The sequence below is a fragment of the Eutrigla gurnardus genome (genome assembly GCF_963514095.1).
Source record: "Eutrigla gurnardus genome assembly, chromosome: 5".
Classification (NCBI taxonomy): Eukaryota; Metazoa; Chordata; class Actinopteri; order Perciformes; family Triglidae; genus Eutrigla; species Eutrigla gurnardus.
In genome coordinates, this window is record NC_139919.1 from 5,280,161 (window position 1) to 5,302,401 (window position 22,241).

A 22,241-nucleotide genomic window follows, 5' to 3' on the forward strand; every position below is an offset into this window, starting at 1 on the left:
CTCAAAAACAGTCCGTGTGAACATGTTCCCTGCTGAGCAGCCGCATAATGCCGAGATAGCAATTTAACGAAGCTTCGAGGCAGAGTTTTTGCCTTGAGCATTTTTTGTAATCGAGTAACTCGAGTAATCGTTTCAGCCCTAACAGAGATCACAAATTAATTCATAAACGGTACGATCGCGGCATATTCCTGACTCTCCTTTCCGTGATTACGGCGCAATCTTCTGTTTGAAAAAACAAATGTATCACTCTGGAGTGATACAGTGGGATGGAACCTTTTCAGCTGACTGAAAACATTTGTACAGATGACATCGTTTGTAGACAGTCTTTTAGGTGCCAAACCACGTCCATAAAATGGACATCCTGGTCAATTTTGGAGAAAATCACTTTCACTGTCATCCTCCTCACCGGTTCCACTCATTTGTCTGATTCCGAGTTTCTTGCTGTGGTTTCTAGAGTTTTCAAACATTGCTTTGTGGTAGGAAATGAGCATGTACTGTGATGTGTAAGCCAAAAACTGACAGTCATGTGTATCTTTGGCTGCTTATAGGCTTTTAGTTAGATCTAAAAAAATAAAGTATAAAAAAATGAACATATACACGGCTTAATTTAATATGTTGGGGACAACTTTGAGTTTAAGAATTCATCACACCTCGAGTTCGACATTTTGGCTGTCGCCATCTTGGAATTCTGTCATCTTGATCTTTTGCAACCAGTGAAGGAAGTGACCATTAGGCTTGGGCGGTAATACGGTATACCACGGGTCTTAAAAATAGCAACGGTATCAGTTTCAATACCGTCATTAAAAAAATGCAATGCACTTATATAGGAGAGAGAGAGAGAGAGACAGAGAGAGAGAGAGAGAGAGAGAGAGGAAAGATGGCGAGTCGCGCACCGAGTGACCTGGTCTCAAAGAAGAACACGACTTCTGCAGTTTGGGTTCCGACCTAATGAGAAGTAGAGCTTAGTTCGGGCCCAGAAAATCAAGCCCGACCCTACCCGAGCCCGTGCACGTCTGAACCCGGACTGACCCGACACATTAACTGTAATTAAGAGCCCAAGCCCGATTTCAACCCGACAATTATTTTTTTATGCATGAGGCTGTTGTATGTTAACCTGACTCTCGCCAGATGAATCTCGTTCCGCCTAGCTCCACTCACATCCATCTGGGATCACTTCCGTTGGGAGTGATTTCGGCACCAGTTTGTATGGATGAGCCAATCAGGACGCAGCGCGGGAGTTTCATAGATGTGACGTAGCAGAGAAGCGACTGTGAGACGGTTTTGATTCAGACAACAATGGCGGCTCACATCGAGGAAGCAAGCGTCAACATTGATCCGTGTTGTTAAGTTGCTGATTGCACTGCTGCTATATCCAAGATGTCGGCTGTTCTGTTTTGAACAGCCGACATCTCATCAGCGCTCTCATCAGCGCCACGGGTTGGCTTCGATGTGAGTGGTTGAAGTAGCACGTCAATAAAGATGACGGACAAGTGTCTTATCCAATCATATGCAAGGATTTTTGATAAGGCCCAGCCTTCTGAAACCTCTCCAATGGAGCGATCCCAGATGGATGAGTGGAGCTAGGCGGAACGAAATTCATCTGGCGAGAGTCAGGTTAGTTGTATGTGCATATCCGTGGGAAGTGGGGGTGCGGCTGCACCACTACTCAGTCACAAAAATATACAAATAATTTTATAGGCTACGTTAGTGCTGCGATTAGGATATGACAAAGCCGACACGTATGTTATCGCCTTCTCCTACTAGTCACTTGAAATGATCCCGTACCTCGGACTTTCCTGATGACTTGCTCAACGTTAATTGTCCTGTTTTTAATTTATCCTTTATGTCTCCAAGTTCCATGTTGCACTTTAGCGTAACTCCTTTATTCTTTGATTTAGCTGCACAGAGCGGAACCGTTATCAATGATGCGTGCGTATGTGTAGCGTCTTTTTTTTTTTTACTTTGTGTAATTTTGTACACATTTCTTACGAAGACCTACTCTGCTAAACATATAACCAATAATATTTAATGTTTATGCCTAGCCTTCTCCTCAGACTAGGGGAGAAGACTAGGCAAAAAAAAAGAACGAACGAACACAAACGCTTGTTTAAAGGCCCGGCCCGACCCAGCCCGAGGGTAGTGGTGGGAAGTTTCGGCCCGACTTTCGGGTCGGGCTCAGGCAGAGAAGCTAAACTCTAATGAGTTTGGTGACGTTGTCTGAGCCTTACGTCATAATTTTTAATTAGTCACGGTAATGCCGTATACCGGGGTAAAATAGGGAGGAGGTTTGACGGTATCAAAATTTGGATACCGCCCAACTCTAGTGACCATATTTGGACTGCGGAGGAGTGACAGGTGAATCTGAACACAAACAGCAGGGCGGCACCCTTACTGGATCTGGATTCTGGTGTGAAGCTGTTAACAAAGTTTGCTTCATAATTCAAGGTCAGATTTACAACTAAGTGTTTATGTCATCTCTACAATGTGTACTGAGATAATAAATCTAAATCTCATAGACTTCTATACAACCAGAGGAGTCGCCCCCTGATGGACAGCAGCTAGAATGCATGTTATAGGCACTTCATCACAGGCTTCACTTACCTGAACCAGATTGCTGCCTGATTAACACCCAACTAAGATCTGATCACCTGATCGCATTACAATCATAATGCATTCTGTGTATTTCCCCCCTGCATTAACATATGAACATCCAGATACAGATTTTGATACATTTTGGACTGCTTCATCGCCCCCAACCATAAACTGTAACCACACCCCAGTATGATTTTGACTCAACATGGAGCATTAACGTGATTGAAATGACATTTATAGGCAAACAGTGTTTGACCTGATAGGGGATGTTAATGGTTAACCTGTTTTTGATAAAAAAGGACAAAAGCATGCTGAACATCCAGCTCTCTGTCCCTTCCAGCAGCAGGAAGCACTTGGCCCACTTTCTACCTGCAGTCTCACACACTGTCAGCTCTCATTTCCCTCACGGGCACAGTGAAGGCAGCAAGGCATCAGTGGGGTGGTTCGATTCCCTGCTGCTCAGTGACGATGCACCACTACACTTTTTTACCAGAAACACATGTAGTCCCTCCTGCTAATTACCTGAAACCTCAACGTGCAGTCAGCAGGAGGGAAGGGACGATATAAGATGTTATCGCGTATCTGGATTAAAAACAATGCATTTATTGTCTGGAATTTTCATTAGTGAGATCATCAGAAATATTGTCACCAATGACTGGAAAAAGATAATAATCTTGTCAGAAAAATAATCCTGGTGTAAAATGTCTGTTACCGTTGCCTGAAGCACCAGGTGACGTCGCACTGATTTTATCTGACAAATAGGCCACAGACTTTTTATTTACGATCACATCGAATGACAACGAAACACAACAGATCCATATTATTGAGAATCTGGTGGATGTGACTGAGTGTGTGGTGGTTACGGATGAAGACCATGAAATGTCACTGAGAGCCCTGACTGACACCATCAAAAGGTTACAGGTCAAAGGTCAACAATAGCTGAAAAAGCATCGTGGGGGTTGTAGTTGCTTAATGCAAACAGAGAAATTTACCTTTAATTCAGAAAGAGCAAGGCATTAAGAGGGTAGGAGTTAAATTCCCAATGGAATTAGTTGAGTAAGCGGTCCATGTCAATATATACAGCAAGGCACTGACACACCTCCAAGGTTGGGAGTTCAATTCCCATTATCCCAATAGCTAGAGCAAGGCACTTACAGGTCAGGATCACTTTGTACCAGAGTGGGTAAGCCAGGGTTTCTGGTTCCATTCCCTCTTTGTAGGACAATGGAGAGAGCAAGACACTAAAACTTACAGGAGCAAGGCATTTCCAATGCAAAGTAATGTGTAGAGGAAGGAAGTGTAATTTGCAATGCAACTCCTGGTTCAAGCACTGGTCATCTCCCGCCTTGACTACTGCAACTCTCTCCTGGCTGGACTCCCGGCCTCGGCAACTAAACCATTGCAATGTATCCAGAACGCTGCATCTCACGCCAAATTCTCCCATGTGACCCCCCTCCTCCGTGACCTCCACTGGCTCCCTGTTGCAGCACGCATCCAATTCAAGACGATGGCACTGGCCTTCAAGGCCATCAATGGAACGGCACCCATCTACCTTCAAACACTGGTCAAAGCTCACGCCCTGAAGCGAGCACTTGGCTCCTCTACTTCAGCTGGCCGGCTGGTACCACCATCGCTGAAATCAAACAAATGTCGCTCAGCAAAGTCCAGACTCTTCTCTGTTCTGGCGCCTCAGTGGTGGAACAAACTCCCAACCGATGACACGACAGCAGAGTCATTTGCCATCTTCTGAAAAAGGCTCAAGACTTACCTATAGCACTTTGATCATAGCACTGTTGTACTTAAGGTATGTTTGCTGAACAGCTACTACTTTACTCAGACGAGGACCTTACACTTGTTTCTATTTTTTTGCTCTTGTAAGGGGCTTTGGACAAAAGCGACTGCTAAATGCCCTAAATCTAAATGTAATTGTGACTAGAGCAAGGCAGTAACACGTCCGTTTGTTGATAAATCAAGACTCATACACACAGCAAGCATGAGTTGCTAGTTCCATTCCCAATGTAATGCAATGGGAAATGTACCATTCCCCTTGATGTAGGTCAGTGGCATTAGCAAGGCATTAACAAACTTCTAGAGTTGTGGGTTCAATTACCAGCAACCAAGTTGTTAGTGGCGGATTTATACACCTCTAAAATGGGAGAGCAAGGCAGGGTTTGCTGTATGAAGGTCAATAGGCAGAGAGAGGCACTAACAATGTTGGGGTTACAATTCCTTGTAGCCTTATGGCTAAAACAGGACATGTACAACAAGCATGGCTTGCTAGTTCCATTCCCAATGTAATGTCATGGGGAAGGCAAAGGGGTCCAGTTCCCTTCAGTTCAACTCCCAGTGACTGAGTGGTTAGTGAAACATTTAGGGGTTATATTAGTTGCAAATTAAATGTGTAGAGCAAGGCAGGGTTGCTGGCGGTATTCCCTCTTTGTAGGTCAGTGGCAATCACTGTGTGGGGGTCAATTCCCCATTAACTCAAGGAATTGAAGCAAGGCACTATGTAAACTGCAGGCTTAGGGGTTTGGGCTTGTGGATTAAAGGGTGGAGCTGTCAGCATGAACAAACACATCAAGGGTTGTGTGTTCGATTCCTCTGCGATTAAGTGGAATCGGAAGGAGTTGTGGGTTGAAATCCCAATATATACATCTGTATATAAGGATGCAAGCAATCAGAACTGAAGCTTTTTATTTTTTCTGTATTAATCATGGAGTCGCAGCTTTTACTCTACAAATGCCTAAACCGCATAGAAATACCGTAAAACATCATGAAAGCATCACAGCCAGATGTCATGTAAATGTCAAGTGTGATCCGGGTTCTCCGGTGAAACGCGAGAGGAGCGACACGTTTAGGGAGGGGTCCGCTCTTTGATGTCTACAATGAGACGCCGGCCGGTCCACCCTGGCGGCAGCAATCAGCCTCCAAAATGTCCCGTCCGAGCCGGAGACACATCACAACCGTGTGCATGCAGAATACACGGGACGGAGGACAACCGTCGGGTCTTTGGCGGCTTTGGATCGGGTTTACCTCTGTTTGCATGTGAGCGTCTCTCTCCTCCTCCTCCTCGCATCCCTCCGTCTGCGCCGATGAAGAGCAGGGAAGCATTTTCAGGAGAAGACTGATGGAATATTCCCGCTGTGGCGTTTTTGGAAAAGAAACTAAAGCTACTCGGGGGTTTGTTTCAGCAGCACGTGCGAGGACAGGGGTCCATTCTTTCCTCTTCTTCTTCTTCTTCTTCTTCTTCTTCTTCTTTTTCTTCTTCTTCTTCTCCTTCCTCTAAGCACATGGGATGGAGAGGAGCTGCGCTGCTGCCGGCGGACAGGACCCTCCTCCTTTCACTGACAGCATCATCTGGCTCCCCTGAACCCCTCCTCCCTCCTCTTCCTCCCCTCAGTGCTGCAGGCAGCGACGGGCTAAACCATCTCTGAACGCTCGATGTGTCCTAAATGTGCTGAATTCATTTGAATGTAATTCTGTTTGCACGTCTTCAGTTGAGCCTTAATATTATAAGATCATGATATTATAATAAACATATATCACTCTGTGGCCCCCAATGGAGGAATCAGAGATGCGTTCACGATCTGATGGGAGAGTCCGACATACGGTGTCTCAGTCAGCTGCGAGACAAGGGTTGCATTCAAGTTCAATTTTGCAGCAGTTTCAAATGAGACATTATCACAGTCATACATTTACTGTTGATATAAACGTACAGCTCTTTTTACGGTCTGCTTTGTTCCGTGTATTTATTTGTTTATTTTTTATTTAATCATGGCACCGATCCTAATTTTAGGCTGAAAGCACGTCCTGCTTGATAAGAACATCCTGATTGAAAGAACACTGTGTGAGCCTGTGTGTTCTGTGTCTTTAAATAGATGAATTAACTGTGTGGTTGCTTCAGCAACAGCGGTTCTATAGCGACCTCTAGAGGCGAGTTGGTTCAATCACAGCTGCACATTCTCAACACTATTAGTTAAATACAATAACAAGTATACCATAATAGTAATGATCATCTTTTTTAAACTTGGTCTGGAACATATCCAGAAATATAAGTAAGAAGAAGTGTGGCAGGAAAACAGTCAGTAAGACAATGAAGAGCAAACGATAGTTCTCATTATCCTCATTGTCGATGGTAATCTTTGAAAGCTTGATCGTATCCAACTGAATTGGCTTTAGCAACCAGCATGAGGCCCATCCAGTGAGGTCCTTGAGGAAGTCGCCAAGTTAGTGGAAAAGGCACATGTCCCAACACACCAAGGGCAAGGTACGACAGAGACGCACATTTCAAACCTTACAGTCACGATTCACCACATCCCATACACCAGAAGAACTTGTTGAAATAAGGACAACAACACAGCACTGTTAGACGAGAAGTAGAATGTGCAGTGCACCTTCAAGACGACAGAAGCCTCAACATCAAAATGTACAGGAAACCTCCACACAGTGATCAATACCTGCTTTTAGACTCACACCACCCACTGGAACACTAGTTAGGAGTCATCAGAACCCTCCAGCATTCGGCCCAATATGTACCCACAAGTACAGAGAGAAAGGATGAAGAGCAAATACACATCAGGGAAGCTCTAAAAGCCTGTGGATCCTCGAACTGGGCCTGTCATCAACAGAACACAGAGATAGAGAGACACAGACTGAAGAAGAAAACCAGCAGTCCGATCTTAAGGACAAGGGACTCTCCTTTGTGGACACATGTTCTCATTCTGGCCAAGGAAGACAGATGGTTGGAGAGAGGAGGTAAAGACGCCATTTGATTCAACCTGGATCGACCATCACTCAACAGAGGAGGGGCTTTAAGACAGATCAACCACATGCAATACAGTCATGAGATCAGTCCCTGGACACATCAACAACCATCCACACTCAGACTCATGTGACCATAACGACTCACATGGTGGAAGGATGGTTCAACAACTCTCAGGTGACCCATCCAACACTCAGGTGAAGTAGATCACTTGATGGCCCAGGACCCACCTGCCCCCATCAAAGTGCCATCGACATCACTTGATGGCTGATCGGGTCCAGGAGTCACATGACTCCCAGTGTATTAAGAAATAAAACAGGAGCTACTCCAAGTCCCATCAGTGAACCCACGCAAAAATAAAATGATTAAATTAACACAAAATACTATTATTACTATTATTAATTTTTATTAAGAATACGTAAATGAGTAAATTTATGAATACATACATCGATAAATAACGCAAATAAAAAGATAAAAAAAGACAATGAATCAAATGAACACAACATACCATTAGGAATACATAAATAAAACAAATACATGAATAATATTAACATGAATTAATGAGTCCAAGCCTCATCAGTGAAAACACCCAAAAATAAAAGCAATATAATCAATAAAAATACTTTTATGAATAAATAAATGAATAAATAAGTAGATAAATAAAGAGATAATATATAAGTTAAAAATCAGCCAAGAAAACTCGTTTAGTTAAAATGCTGATATTCATTTTATAGTAATAAGTCCGTAATTTGTTATTTATTTATTATTTGAAGATGTGGGTCACGTGAGACGGCGGCCACGTGACTGCCGGTGCGGCCATAAACACGGAAGTAGCTTCAGCAGCAGAGGGGAAAAACCCGCCGTGGGTTGAGTTTCCTCTCAGTCGGTTTCCGTTAACGGTCAGTTTAACTTCTCCGGCTTGTCTATCTGTCTGTCGTTCTCTCCACCTCTCGCTCTCGATCTCTCGCTCTGTCGGTCTCGCAGACAACACGATGGATAGCGGTGTGTTTTGGACGGTAACTGTGGCTGTGGTCGCAGTTGTAACTCAGGTGAACTGCAGCTCTTCCGGACTGAAGAGAGTCGTGAAGGCTCAGGTGAGACCAGCGTCACTGCTGTTACACTATACTACTACTTGTACATAATACTACGCACTAGTGCTGACCATAGTACTGCTTTCAATAGGCCTACCACTGCTGCTTATACTACCATAATACTGCTAATATTACAATACTACTGCTGGTAATACTACTCTAATACTTTAATACTCATACCTACAGACTAGTCACTTTCGGCGAAATTCGCCGCTTTGAACCAAAAATAGGTGATATACGTGAATCGTGTAGGCCCGAAGAGTTTTTAGGGAGGGCGGCCGTACCCCTAGCGGACAGGCGACAGTGTTGTGCGTTCAGAGGCTTTGGAAGGAGCGAGATGTCACACGCCCCCCCCCCCCCCCCCCCCCCCCCCCCCCCCCCCAAATAACTTTATTGAAGCGTTTGTCAATACATACATATACAACACAGACGTATACAGACCGCAGCAACAACATAAACACAAAAATAACAATTCATATCCCAAGAAGTTCATCAAGGCTAATCAATAAGCAGACACTATGAATTACATTAAATTACAGTTAGAAGAGTTCAAGTATCAGTCAGTCATAAAGTGTCAAGTGTTAAATACATTTCCACAGTCTTCTGAGGTTTACAGTTCCTTGAGTATTTTATGGGGTTCAAATATTCTTCAACTTCAAATTTAAAGTTAAAAACATACACATAAACATACGAAAAAATGGTTTTTGAGCCTTACATTTATGGATGTTATATTTAAACAACAGCATCCCCACAGCAGTATCAGATAAGTTATTATTGTGAGTCAGTGGCCATGGGAGATCAGAAGGGATCAAATAGCGTACTCCTTAACTGAAACAGGAATTTGAAATATCCGCAAAACATCTGAGTAACTGTATAGTCTGCCATTCGTCTCAAAAAGTTGGCCAACAAGTAAAATATTATTCCTGAACCAGTTTAAAAAAAAATAACGATTTGTGTTTGTAGAGAATGTCCTTATTATTACAAATGTAATATCTATGAGGTGAGAAGTTATGTTGATATAAGAGAGACCAAGCCAAAAGCATCTGCTTATGAAAGTTTGACAGTTTGATTGGGATTTTGCTGATATTATAATTGTGCATAGTAAGAGAAACTTCAGGCCACCAAATTTAGGGAGGATATAGTTTGGATTGAAATTCCGCAGTGATGCAGGACTATTAAAGTCCCAGTCGGAAAGTCCGGCGGATCGAGGGCACTCTGTTAGATTTTGAATGTTTACAACTCTCACGCTCCTCCCCCACGACCACCGAGCTCCTTCCCCTCGACTTCGTGCCCTTTGAAATCCCTTAGATCACACTACCTTTGAAACGTGGCTCCGATGTTGACTCTGGTTTTATCACGGGCACCATCGCAATCTTTCTTTTTTTCCTTCTTTTCCACCAGTGTTTTCTTTTCCTTGGTTGTTTTGGACCTCCTCATTTCAGTTTTTAACGAGGAATTGGAAGCTTGTTGCTACTTCCCTCTGCCTCCCCCCTTTGATAGTGGAACGACCCGAGGGGGGAGGGGCTCTGTGTGTGCACGAACACAGCCCTGCGTGCTGATTGGACAGGATGATCCGGGCGCTGTCGTTTTTTTTTTTTTTGTTGCAAAACAAACGACAGGCTCTACGTGCACATTTCTTTTGTGTTATCCAATTATTGGGCTAAAATTGAATGCACCTCTTATATTTTGGTCTTTAGTTATTATTACTTCAGGTACGTAACCTGATCCTTCACAGGGATATCGCATATAGTTAAAACATCACATTCTTTTACTGCCATTAGTTCACATTTTCTTAAGTTTAACTTGAGACCTGAAGCTCCTGAAATTCCTTTATCAGTTCTATCACAAGAGGAATCTGGGAGGCATGGTGGTGTCATCAGCCAGTTGACTAAGGCTGATGTGTCTCTTTTGTTAGAGACGTGCAGAGCTAGGAGTTGAGAGGTGATTAAAAACACGTAGATTGGGCACTCTTGCTTGATTCCACGTGACATAGTGAAACTAGGAGAAGTACCAAATTTCAATTTGACTGCACTACTACCATTCTGATAAAGGGTCCTAACATTTTTCCAAAAGGCGTCTGCAAAATCCAAATGTTTTAAGTGCTTGCAAGATAAAGCCATGTTCCAGGGAGTCAAAGGCCTTATAAAAGTCAAGAAACAGAATGAGGCTGTTGTCAGTAATAAGATAATTATAATCCAATAAATCCAGTATTACTCTAATGTTATTTGCAATATGTCGTTTCCTCATGAACCCAGATTTTGATCACTCTATAATAGCTCCTTTAAGTCTGTAAGCAAAAATTAGTGCAAAGATTTTGTAATCGTTATTTAGGAGTGTGATAGCACGCCAATTCTCTAAACAGTTTTTGTCCTTGTCTGGCTTTGGAATCAATGTGATGACACCCTGAGTCATATTGGAAGAGCTTCTTTCTATGAGAAAACCTTTACCAGAAAGGGAGTTAGTAATTTATCAAACAATTTGTACAATCCAGTAGTTATTCCATCACACCCTGCTGGGCTCCTGTTGTTTTTGAGATCTTAAATCGCCTTCAACACCTCCTCTTGGGATATACTATCATCACAGTAGTCCCTGTCTCAGGGATATAACTCTACAGTGGCTGATGGAGTCTATAAATGAATTTGTTTTTGCCTTGCAGCAATTAGGAGAATATACTGTAGATTGTTATAGCAGTAGACGGCTAACTCTTTGGGATCATCTATCATTTTTCCATCCACCTCAATTTGATCTACAGTGGCAAGTCATTTTTTATTTTTCAAGTCTGAAGAAGTAGGCTGTTTTTCTGGATCTAACATAGGCTCCCTTAGCTTTTGGTTTATAAATACCATCTATTATTTTGTAATTTTGTGTACTACTCACATGTTTCTTCTTCAGACAGGGACTCCTGTTGGGGAAAGATATGCTAGCCGCACAATGACATCCTCTTCAGCTGCTCTTTTTTCCTTGCTGAAATTACCACCAAACTTCCTGAGAAACTTCTCCAACTCGTATTTTAAAAGCTCCCAATTCTTTCCATACGCTTTTTGCGATTCTGCTTTAAAAAGTTTTCAACAAAAACTTTGACTCGTTGTTTGACCTGATCGTGCTTGAGATTTGTTTCCAAAATGAGGCTTTTTGACCCCAGGTCTGATCTTAGGACAGAGTGATTGAGAGGTAAATTGCCTTCTGATAAGTCAATGGAGTGTTACTGATATTGACTGAGATTCTGTTCCTCATTAAACACCAGGAAACTAACCAGTAGTAAATTCTGGATTGTCCTGAGCAGTCCTTCTTGGACCAGTCGTATTGTCTGTCATTTGGAAACAGCTCCCTCCAAACATCAACCAGGTCAAATTTGTCCATAACACAATTTAATACAGTTAGAAGACCCTGATTTCCTTGGTGGGCATCTACCTATCATGTTATTCATGCTATATGGGTCATTCCGTGTCATTTCATCAAATGCTTCCCACCTGACCATTTCAGAATGTCCTGAAAAAATTCAAGTACAAAGACACACTTGTTAATAGGACAAATCCAAAATATTAGGTCTCTACTGTCAATAGTTTTCTCATGAAACATCATTGAATGAAGGGTAGTTTAGACGGTTTTTGGCAGGTGGGAAGATTTTCAGAAATTTGATGAAATGACACGGAATGACCCATATGGTAGCATTAGCAGCAGTGGTATTGTTGAGCTGCTAATAATACAATACTACTGCTGCTAATACCACTATATATAATAATGATTATAATACTACAATGACACAACGACTATGATACTGCTATTTCTGAACCACCTACTGGACCTGGCAAGTTAAAAAAACATGAACTACACAGGGTTCAAGTCGAGGCAAGTTGATTTTCGTGTCAGACAGAAATGAACTCAAACCTGCCTGGAAGGTAAAAAAACACTCGGAAAGGTCAAATACATCACGTAGACTTGCTCAGGATAATTGTGTGAAGTATCTGCTAGTGGTGAAATGCTGACTTCATGTTGTGGACAGGTCTTGGGTTTTGACTGGGAGAACTGTGGGCAGCCAGATGCTCCAGCTGTTCTGAAAACTCTGACCGTGACTCCGGACCCCATCTCCATCCCGGGGAACCTGCTGGCCTCGGCCTCTGGAGCCACATCTGTGGCGCTCGTTGCTCCCCTGGCTGTGAGTAAACCAAACAGAAACAGAAATATGCCCCGCCATGTGTCTGTTGTTGTTCTGCTTCACGTCATTATCCGAGTGTGATGCGTCATGCTGGGACCACGAACACAGTGCTGCTACTGTCTTGTTTGATGCTGATCCTGTGAGCTTCATGTGAGCTGGCAGATCACTAGTTGCACAATTTGACACAGACAAATTGTTGAATCTCATCTCATCATCTTATTAAGATAATAGAAATGTTTATGTCTTTGATTCACATTCAAATAATTAATCTTGTTGGTTTAATTTGTTTGTTTTTTTGTTTTTTTTGTGGCTAGCACATAAACGGGTCAAATCCGTCCTCAGAGCTGCTGATTATACAATACTACTGCTAATAACACCATAATACTGCCAGTACTACAATAATACTGCTAAACCTACCATTGTATTCTGTCCAGGCTGCAGTATTTCCTTTGCAACATGTCTGCTCTCTACTCGTCTCCTACACAGAATAATAATGCTACTATAGCTGAACACATAGCTGGAAGCTAAAAGCTTGAAGACATATGAAAGATGAAAACCCTAGTTATCTTTAAAATGGTCATATAAAGACATAACTGTACTAAAGTTTGACACAAAGATTATATCTTCATCTACAATGGTCGCTCATTTAATTTAGATAATAGAGAGCTTAATGTCTGTCATTCATATTCCGAAATTTCAAAAATCTGCTTTCTTCAGTCGTTTAATTTCTGCATTAAAGGACCAGACCAGTGTTACCACATGTCATTGTCCATCGGCAACATCGGCCACCTAGTTTACATAAACCTCTACCATGTTTGCCAAAATTGCTTCTTGAACATGTTTGTCAAGGTTTGTTAAAACTCACCTAATCGTTTAAATCCTCCTTGAAGCTCAAAATCAAGTTGGAAATTCACTTATTGTAAGGAACTATTTTTTCCAGGCGTAATAACATTCAGCCCAACAGATCTCTTGGCTCTGTTGTGATTGACAGCCCAGAGGGCGGAACCAAAGTATAAAGGAGGTCAACAACTTGTACTTGTGTGAGTTTCAGGCTCGTACTGATACAACTCAACAGTCGCCATAAATAAATGATGTCCAACTTCTCCCAGTTCGTCTTCCTCATATTCACACTGGGAGTGTTGGGAAGTTGTTTCCTGACCAACATTGTAACATTGGTAAACCAACATTGAGCCGTATCTCATTCAAGCTTGTTTATCTCACTGCTTCCTGGTTACAAAGTCCAATCAGAGCCAGGCAGAGAACTTTTGGCCAATGGGATGCAGCCGAGGGAGCATGTGTTGCTCTTGCAGCGAGAGTGTGCTTGTTAATGAGGTTGGTGTACGCGGAAATGGGACTCTTGAACTTGATATTACTGGCATGAAAATGTCATGTCACCATTATCCTGCCAGAATAAGTGTGACTCACAAAATTATCCTGAGTCAAAGTTGGTTTTCACAGAGCTTTGATGTGTTAAACTATTCATTCATCTTGAGCGATTTGTGACGATAATTTAAAACATTAAATTATTAACAATTTTTTTCAATTCATCTCTTTGATGTCATGTGACTTCCTCAAAAGCCTGACTCGTTTCCTCTTTGTAACACACTTTCATTGTTGAACGTCTTCAAGAGTCTTCAAGTCTTGTTCCCTCTTTGCTGTACTTCTTCTTTAATGTCGTCTTTTTTTGTTTGGCCTTCACTCACCCTGAAGTTTGTGTTAATTCTATTTTTGTGTGGTAAATGATTAAAAAAACTCAATTATTTCCACAAGGAATAATAGTTTCTGGGTGTTTGTTTGGGGCCTCAGGGGTGGAACGGACACTTTGTGTTGTGCCTCTATTTCCCCTCGACCTGGGCATAAACAAATCCCAAACTTTTCCTTAAACAATGGATGTGTTAACTGTGATAATATAACTGTCTGTCTGTCCTTCCTTCATATACAATGAGACATTTGAGATGGGTTGCACTCATTGTGGGTGACAAGTGAAGGCATCTAGAGGCAGCGAGGACACCTCAGCTCCTCTCATTGGATTTGATTTGCCAATGATTTGATTTAGTTGTCTCTCACTGTCCTTTCCTTTGACCCGAGGTCACCCTCTTCGTCCTCAGGTGAATGTGACTCTGGAGAAGGAGGTGGCGGGTTTCTGGGTGAAGATCCCCTGTCTGGAGGAGCTGGGCAGCTGTCACTATGAGGATGGGTGTGACATCCTGAACCAGCTGATCCCTCCGGGTCAGGACTGTCCTGAACCGCTGCACACCTACGGACTGCCCTGCCGCTGCCCCTTCAAAGCTGTGAGTCCTGTTACAATCAGCTGCCGCTTAGCAGCTGTTACCAAGGGAAACGTTTCAATTATTCATTTGTTTTAATATTGTCTTCTTCCTTTTATTGTTTATTCTATTATACTTATCATTATTCTAATCGTCCTTTTTATGAAGATAAAATACCACGAAAGCCTGAAGCTGTCTAGCTAAAAAGAGCCTGATTTTTAATAAAAAAATAAAATAAAAATACAGGATACAAAGACATTTTATTTGTTTATCCTTTATTTTCACAGGGAGACATTATGATTCATAGACATCTTAACTAAGATTATTTGATGTTTTTCACTCAAAAACATTATAAAACGACATATATGTGACACAGTGGAAATATTAGTTTCTTAACAATAAAACCAACATCTCCGGTCTCTGCAGATTGTGGAGAGAGGAGATTAGTAGCCCTGACCCTATCAGTTAGCCTGGGAATCACTTATGCTAATCGCTAACATACACATATCCCAACCTTGCATGTAAACTAAAATTCACAAATGAATAATGGCAAAACTCTAGGGTTTAGTTCCTCTTTAACAGAGGCATTGCTGTCATACATGGATGTTAATGTGTGTCCTCGTCTCTGTGTCCTCAGGGCTCATACTCTTTGCCTCAGTCAGACTTCTACCTGCCCTACATGGATCTGCCTTACTGGTTGACCAACGGGAACTACCGTGTGAAGGGTGTCCTGGGCAGCCAGGGCAAAGAGCTGGGCTGCCTCAAACTGGCTCTGTCTCTCCACTCCGACTAAACCCTCAAACAGCCGGGACGCTGTTTCAGCTTGCTGTTTATTTGCACATTAAAAAAAAATGGGGAAATGGTAGTCTTGAAACTGATAAACCTCACAGGAGTCTATAAAAAGTCTTGATGTGAGAAAAACAACATATATCTGCTGCAGTTCAATTTTAGGGACTAGAACGATTTTTGGGAACACGATGTCTAAAATAGAACCGCCTGAAGGCCAAACTGCTAATAACAGATTCAACACCATGGGACAATACAGTATAAGATATTGCGATTTATTACTTCTTTTCTTCGTCGACATGTTTTATCAAATATGTGTTCTCCATCTTTGTTTTGATCAACTTCCTGTCAATTCCAGCTGACTTCCCAATACTGCATCAGAAAAAAATCAGCACCATCTAGTGGACTGAAAGAGCAACTTGAACTTGTGTTTGTAATATTAATAGTTCATAGACGAAAAGTTCCATACTTGGCGTCTGTGTTTCCATACAGTATTTCCACGTAAAATATTGCGGTACTATGATATATGGATACATGGCAACAGTACATCTCCTCACAAAAATGTAGCATTGTGGTGTTCACTGACGATCATGGCTGCTTTGCATGCAACAGAAGTGTGTTCGTTACATCCTTTAAAGGCGCAATATACCACATTCAGATCAGATTCATAAATATATCAACTTCTGTAGCATACATAAAGATATAGTGTAATACTGTCTCCCTGAGCAGAGAGAGAAGTATCTCTCCCTCTGTGTGTGTTGTTATCAGAGCTGCTCCTCTGTTTCTTGACATCCGCTCACGGCCGCTGCTCTGCTCAGCCAATCATGCGGGTACAGCAGATAATGCCGTTTCCCCCCCTCTGGTAAGCACTGCTAGCTTTGTAAGCACTGTTAGCTGCTAGCTGCCACCACAGATGTTGGCATGTTGAGTGCTGTGTGGAAGCAACAGAAATGCTTTTTTAATGGCCATACAGTGAAATGGTCTTTACTGGTGGAGTCAGTCACCTGACTTCAGTCACACAGCCTCTGAAAGGAGTTAACTGAATAGTTAACTGTACGATTCCTACTTGTGCAAAAGTTATCATGCCTAAAAAAAAGATAGAATGCTAGCCCCAGCTCAGCCTTGACCATATTGCGAGCGGTGCGGGGCCAATAGAAATGCAGCACCTTTAACATCAGCCACTGAGAGCCAGAATGAAGCCACGACTGGCAGCTATCCACAACCATATACGTACAAAATTAACACATCAAAAACTTTGCGAGGTTTGCCATTTCATTCTTCAGCTGTTTCAAATAAAATACTTTTAGGCAAATATTAAACCTCAAATGGGTTTGTATTATTAATATTAAAGCTATGGTCGATGATTTGGAATTAAAAAAAATCCACTCAGTCTATCAGCTGTAGGCCTGCATAGAAATTGACCAATGGGAGCCATTGCTCCGGAAGGCTCCCATTGGCTCGTACCTCCCCTCGTCTCCCCTGCTCCTCGTCATCCCGCCTCTTCGAATCGTGGAGCACTGAGGGGAGGGGTTTGGTTGGGGGGTGGGGGATTCTTTCAAATCTGTCTCAGAGGCTCAACTGATTTTCAGAATGTAAACCATAGCTTTAAGTAGTTTTGTGACTAATGGTCAAAACAGATTAACATTAGCTCCCATTTTCAAGACTTCTTTTCTTTGTAGATATTATCAAATTTTTTATCCAGTAGTTGACGTTAAACAGATTTTCTGCTCCTAAAAATGATGAAATGATGGTTGCAGTTCAGTTGAAAGGTTTGCTGTCTGAGCTTTTTTCTGTTCATGCAAAGACAAAAAGCCTGCGTTATTAGTGTCACTAGCCCCTTTTAGACAGTCGGTTCTGTCGTAATGACGGGAAGGAGAGTCAAAGTATGCTGCGAACCGTTACTTATAGATAGAACGCCGTATCGCCTCATCTCGCCTCTGATGCGGCTCTGTGACGACCTGTTGCCGGGAAAAGGCAAGGGCTAGTGTGTTGGATCATTGGGAAATGTTGCTCCTCACATCAAACATGAATTAAAGAGTTTCTATGGTTTCATCTAACATTGCAGCCACTGCATCTGGTTTCTAATGTTGAAATGCTCTTAAGTAATAATGGCCTTTTATACATTCTCATGCGCTTTTCTTCTGTTGGACAAAAAAATCAGTTTTCCACTTTATTATTATTATTATTAGTATTCTGATTGTTTCTATTGTTTTGAAAAAGGCCAGTGAGTCGTAGCTCTGCTGGGAAGGAAGCAGCTCCACCTGGGTCTTTTCATTAAGTGCCTGTTATTAAAGTTGACATGAGGATTTTAATTATCTAATAAAAATGTTAAATGTACATTTGTTTTCTACAGTGATGATGTCAATGATTCCACACAGTGTATAGTTTTTAATAAACATGATCACATAAACTGTTGTACAGTTACTTCAATACTACTGCAAAGTACATTTCCACAAGTACAGTATTTCCTTTCCATATTAATTTATGGTACTTTATACTTCAATTGTACCACATTCACTTCATGTTTTTACTCATGAAATGTATTAATGTATTCTAAATGTAATCAACAAAGGAAGATTTATTATTATAAATTAAGATAATTATGATCACTTGGCAGTAAAATCTCAGCTCCACCAGCTGCAACATTAAAGTGATGCACATGTCACTGCATCAATAATTACAGTCCAGTAACTTTAATTTTCATAGATTTAGATACTTACTACATTCAGTAATATTGTGAATGCAGGATTTGTACTGGTACAGAGTATTTCTAAATGTTGGTACTTTTACTTCTGAGTACTTGACTTGAACTCAATGAAAACACAATGATTTTTTAAAAAAGGTTCCATCTGAATAATCCGGAGTATGGGGTGAGGGGTCCCTTTTTAGTGCCATCCAATCTCAGTACTCCCACAGCGAGAGCTGTGTTCGGGTACTCGGCAGTAAGTCAAACTAGTTTCCAGTGGGGGTCGGCCTCCGCCAGGGCTGCGCTTTGTCACCAATCCTGTTTGTGATATTCATGGACAGGATATCGAGGCGAAGTCGGGGGGAGGAGGGTTTGCAGTTCAGTGTGCTGTGGATCACATCGCTGCTTTTTGTAGATGATGTGGTCCTGCTGGCATCATCGGTCTGTGACCTCCAGCATCACTGGATCGATTCGCAGCCGAATGTGAAGTGGTCAGGATGAGGATCAGCACCTCTAAATCTGAGGCCATGGTGCTCAGCAGGAAACTGGTGGATTGCCTGCTCCGGGTAGGGAATGAGTCCTTAACCCAAGTGAAAGAGTTCAAGTAACTCGGGGTCTTGTTCGTGAGTGAGGGGACAATGGAACGTGAGATTGGTCGGAGAAGAATCTAATCTAGTTTATTGTCACATACACACAGTGTAGTAAAATTCTACAGAAAGCAACATACATAAAACAAGAATAGAATGAAGTAAAGTATTTCATAAAAAAGCAAAAACCAAACCCAGCCCAACAGTATGTTTCAGGGAAAACAAAGTGTACACATAATCAATCAATATTACTATGGTAGTCCTCCTGCTGGAGCCTCCTGATATGTATTAGATCCACCTTTCACCACAAGGTGGCAGCAGTTCACTGAATCTGCAGTTAACTCAGCCATTCTGCTTCTACTCACTGCCACTCGAAGTACTATCACTACTATACTACATGCCACCATGAAGAAGCTCTATACATCAGTTATGATTCTTCCTCTGTGATTCCTCAAACGTCCTCCTTCTTAAAGAACTCACATAAAACAAGATCCTGCTTTCTTTGTTACACTTTAGGGTGAAATCAGATGGTCGCTCTCTGTGAATGTGAACAGGAAGCTGAGATACGAGGGAGGAAATGCTGAAGGTGATGCTGAAGACCGGCACAACTTGGTCCACAAACAGCCCTACGGATGGCAGACTCCTGGTCTGGTCTGCATGTGTGTTCATGGACTCTGGTGCTCTGCTGATAAAAACCAGCGTCTGGTAACGCTCATTAACTCTTCTTCTGTGGTTTGAGATGCAAGACTGACTGACTGAACTTCCACACAAGAAACAGACCACAACATCCAATCAGGCATGTGTGTGTGTGTGTGTGTGTGTGTGTGAGACCTTTCACAAACAGTAGGGGAAACCAGGGGTGATTGTTTCCCCCCATTACAACTCATACTGTTTGAAATGCATGATATTATTAAAGGTTTTACGGGTGAATTTCAGGAAATCTACGTCATTGAATCCAAGGATCCGTCACATTCTACTGAGGGTCGAGTCCTTCGCTCAGAGGACTTTGAAGGATGCATGTGCAGGTTTTTCCTGCAGGGAGAATTATGGGGAGCCGCCTCCATCAAGATGTCCTGCTGTCTCCAGCTTGCACTGGTGGACTTCTGCCATCTGTAACATCAGCAACGTTGTATCATATCCAGCACAGTGCAGCGGGAAAGATGCTGCTGAAACTGCCAAAGAGGAAGACAAGCTGGACCACAGGACACACGTCGGCTGGTTTACCAAAGTTCAGCAGCTGTGATGAAATATCAATAAACAGACGATAAGGATGCTGAAATACATACATAATAATGGTGATCAGTAAAAAGTTATGCTTTGTTAGGTCTGTCTGCAAGATAACAAACTTTTAAAATGCTTGTTTTCTTTTCTTGATGGGTGCTAGGCTATGCTAACGTTGTAGCTGCCCATCAACACTCCAAATAAGGTCATCTAGACATAATTACGGCCTTGTTGAGACCAGTCTCTGGTTTCTCCGGTCTGGTCTCTGGACTAATGTGAGCTACTATCTAGACCTCTGGGGTACCACAGACAGTCTGGTTTCTCCACATAGTCTGTTCTGGTCTCTGGACTAATGTGAGGTTCAGGGACTCTTTTTGGACCTGCTTGGTAAATGGTGAATGGACCTGCTTTTCTATAGCACTGTTCTCGTCTTTTTGACCACTCGAGAAGTTTTACACCACATTGTCTACATTCACACATTCATACACTGATGGCAGAGGACTTAACCTATCTTTCTATACCTGCTCAATAATCCAGATGTTGTGAAAAGGTGCATGGTAGCCATAGTAACACAAACCCTGAAAACCCTGAAAGGAGAGCAGAAGTGATGTATACACTTGCATGTGTAACAACGCTGTGGCAGACAAACTAAAAGGCATTTGAATTAGCAAGTGGTCTGCAGCTGTGTCTTAATCTCAGTCAGACAGGAAGTGTGCGGCCTCGCTTTCAGAGAGGTCATGTGGTTTGATTTAGAGAGAAAAGAACCAGCATGTGGACACCAGACACAGAATATATATTTATAGTAGAACTAATCATTGCATTGTGTGATTTTGGCCACCACAGGACAGCAACACTTGTATTAATAGCTTCATGCTTCCTCACACGTCTCAAAGAAACAGAGCAACAGCGATTTTCCATGTTAATCCTCTGGACATGATATTAAAGTACATGTTTTGTATTGTTTGAAATGTGTACGATAGTTTATAAATGTGCTGCTGATGCTGTTAGAAGGACTGACTTTAAACTGTTCTGGGAGTGTGCACTGATTAAGATTCAGAGCAATGACATGACAGAGAGACTCTCAGAGCTGAGAGCAACCAGAGTAAACATCATTAGTTATTAGTGGCTAGGTCTCATTTATCCCCCGACACCAGAGAAACTGTGTAACTTGCATTAAATAGATCAAATGCAACACTTTTTATGACGTGTGATTCTTGGCAGGTGAGAGGAAATCAGAGAGGAAAATGCAGCTCATTTGTGTTCAGCATCCTTCAGACCTTCATCTGCGTCCCAGCAGCTCAGACGAGTCTGTCCCCCCTCAAAGACTCCTTCTTACGCAACGTGGCCTTCGTTTCCTGGTTCATGGATCCTTCACGGTCCGACATTCATTGGGTCTCATTCATGAAACGAGAGCATAACTCTATTCATCATGTTGCTGCTGTCATACGATTCAAATGTGTCCATGGGTGGACCATCCATAATAAATGCAGACATTTGTTTTTAAGAATATATACATATTTTATGCTAATTTGCTATTCAAAGGACCGTACCAGTGTTACATGTTATTGTCCATTGCCAACGTCACCTAAAGAATCCCCCATTACTAAATTAACATAATGTGTGTGTGTGTGTGTGTGTGTGTGTGTGTGTGTGTGTGTGTGTGTGTGTCAAGGTCAGTAGGTCTGGCGGAGCTGGAGGAAGATCCACAATCACAGGAAGACACTATTAACCCTGCAGACATACACACACCCACAGATGTTATGATGCTGCCGTTTCCTCCATCCACTCCAGCGAGTAGCCTTCAGGTCACAACACGACTGTGAAACAACAGACACAGTACTTTACACCGCTCTACTGTACATGTAGTGACACAATAAAAAAGTGAAATTCATTCTTATTTCATATCGGGCGTGTTGCCATGGTTATTCTGCATCCAGTTGTTCTTCCAAACAAACAGGAAATGTAAAAATGTATCATCACCTCTTCTGCAGTATAAAAATAAAAACCCATAAAAGATGCCAAAGTAAGGCGGATGGGGATGCTGAAGGTGGAGGAAGGAAGACGCCAACAAGATCAGAGTTTGTGTCTGTAGA

General features: G+C 42.2%; 3 protein-coding genes across 3 annotated transcripts in view; 1 reads left to right on the forward strand and 2 right to left on the reverse strand.

Moving 5' to 3' along the window:
* Positions 1–5,926, reverse strand: part of shtn3 (shootin 3) — a gene marked incomplete at its 3' end in the record, with an annotated part of 40,375 nt that extends 34,449 nt beyond the window's left edge. Inside the window, exon 1 of the mRNA XM_084009371.1 lies at positions 5,626–5,926. Within this exon, the coding sequence (XP_083865497.1) occupies positions 5,626–5,703 (78 nt within the window). The 5' untranslated portion in view covers positions 5,704–5,926. The remainder of the gene's footprint in view (positions 1–5,625) is intronic.
* LOC311013480 (complexin-2) overlaps positions 1–22,241 on the reverse strand; it is a 656,754-nt gene that overhangs the window by 306,258 nt on the left and 328,255 nt on the right. The window lies entirely within an intron of this gene.
* gm2a (ganglioside GM2 activator) lies at positions 8,201–18,057 on the forward strand. The gene is made up of 4 exons (XM_084009581.1): positions 8,201–8,448; positions 12,449–12,601; positions 14,710–14,892; positions 15,506–18,057. Exons 1-4 carry the CDS (start codon positions 8,347–8,349, stop codon positions 15,659–15,661), a joined length of 594 nt encoding a protein of 197 aa, XP_083865707.1. The 5' UTR covers positions 8,201–8,346; the 3' UTR covers positions 15,662–18,057.

Coding starts and splice junctions, on each gene's coding strand:
- gm2a (XM_084009581.1), top strand. CDS start 8,347: ATGGATAGCGGTGTGTTTTGGACGGTAACTGTGGCTGTGGTCGCAGTT. Junction 8,449..12,448: donor AGAGAGTCGTGAAGGCTCAG/GTGAGACCAGCG, acceptor TGTTGTGGACAG/GTCTTGGGTTTTGACTGGGA. Junction 12,602..14,709: donor CGCTCGTTGCTCCCCTGGCT/GTGAGTAAACCA, acceptor CTTCGTCCTCAG/GTGAATGTGACTCTGGAGAA.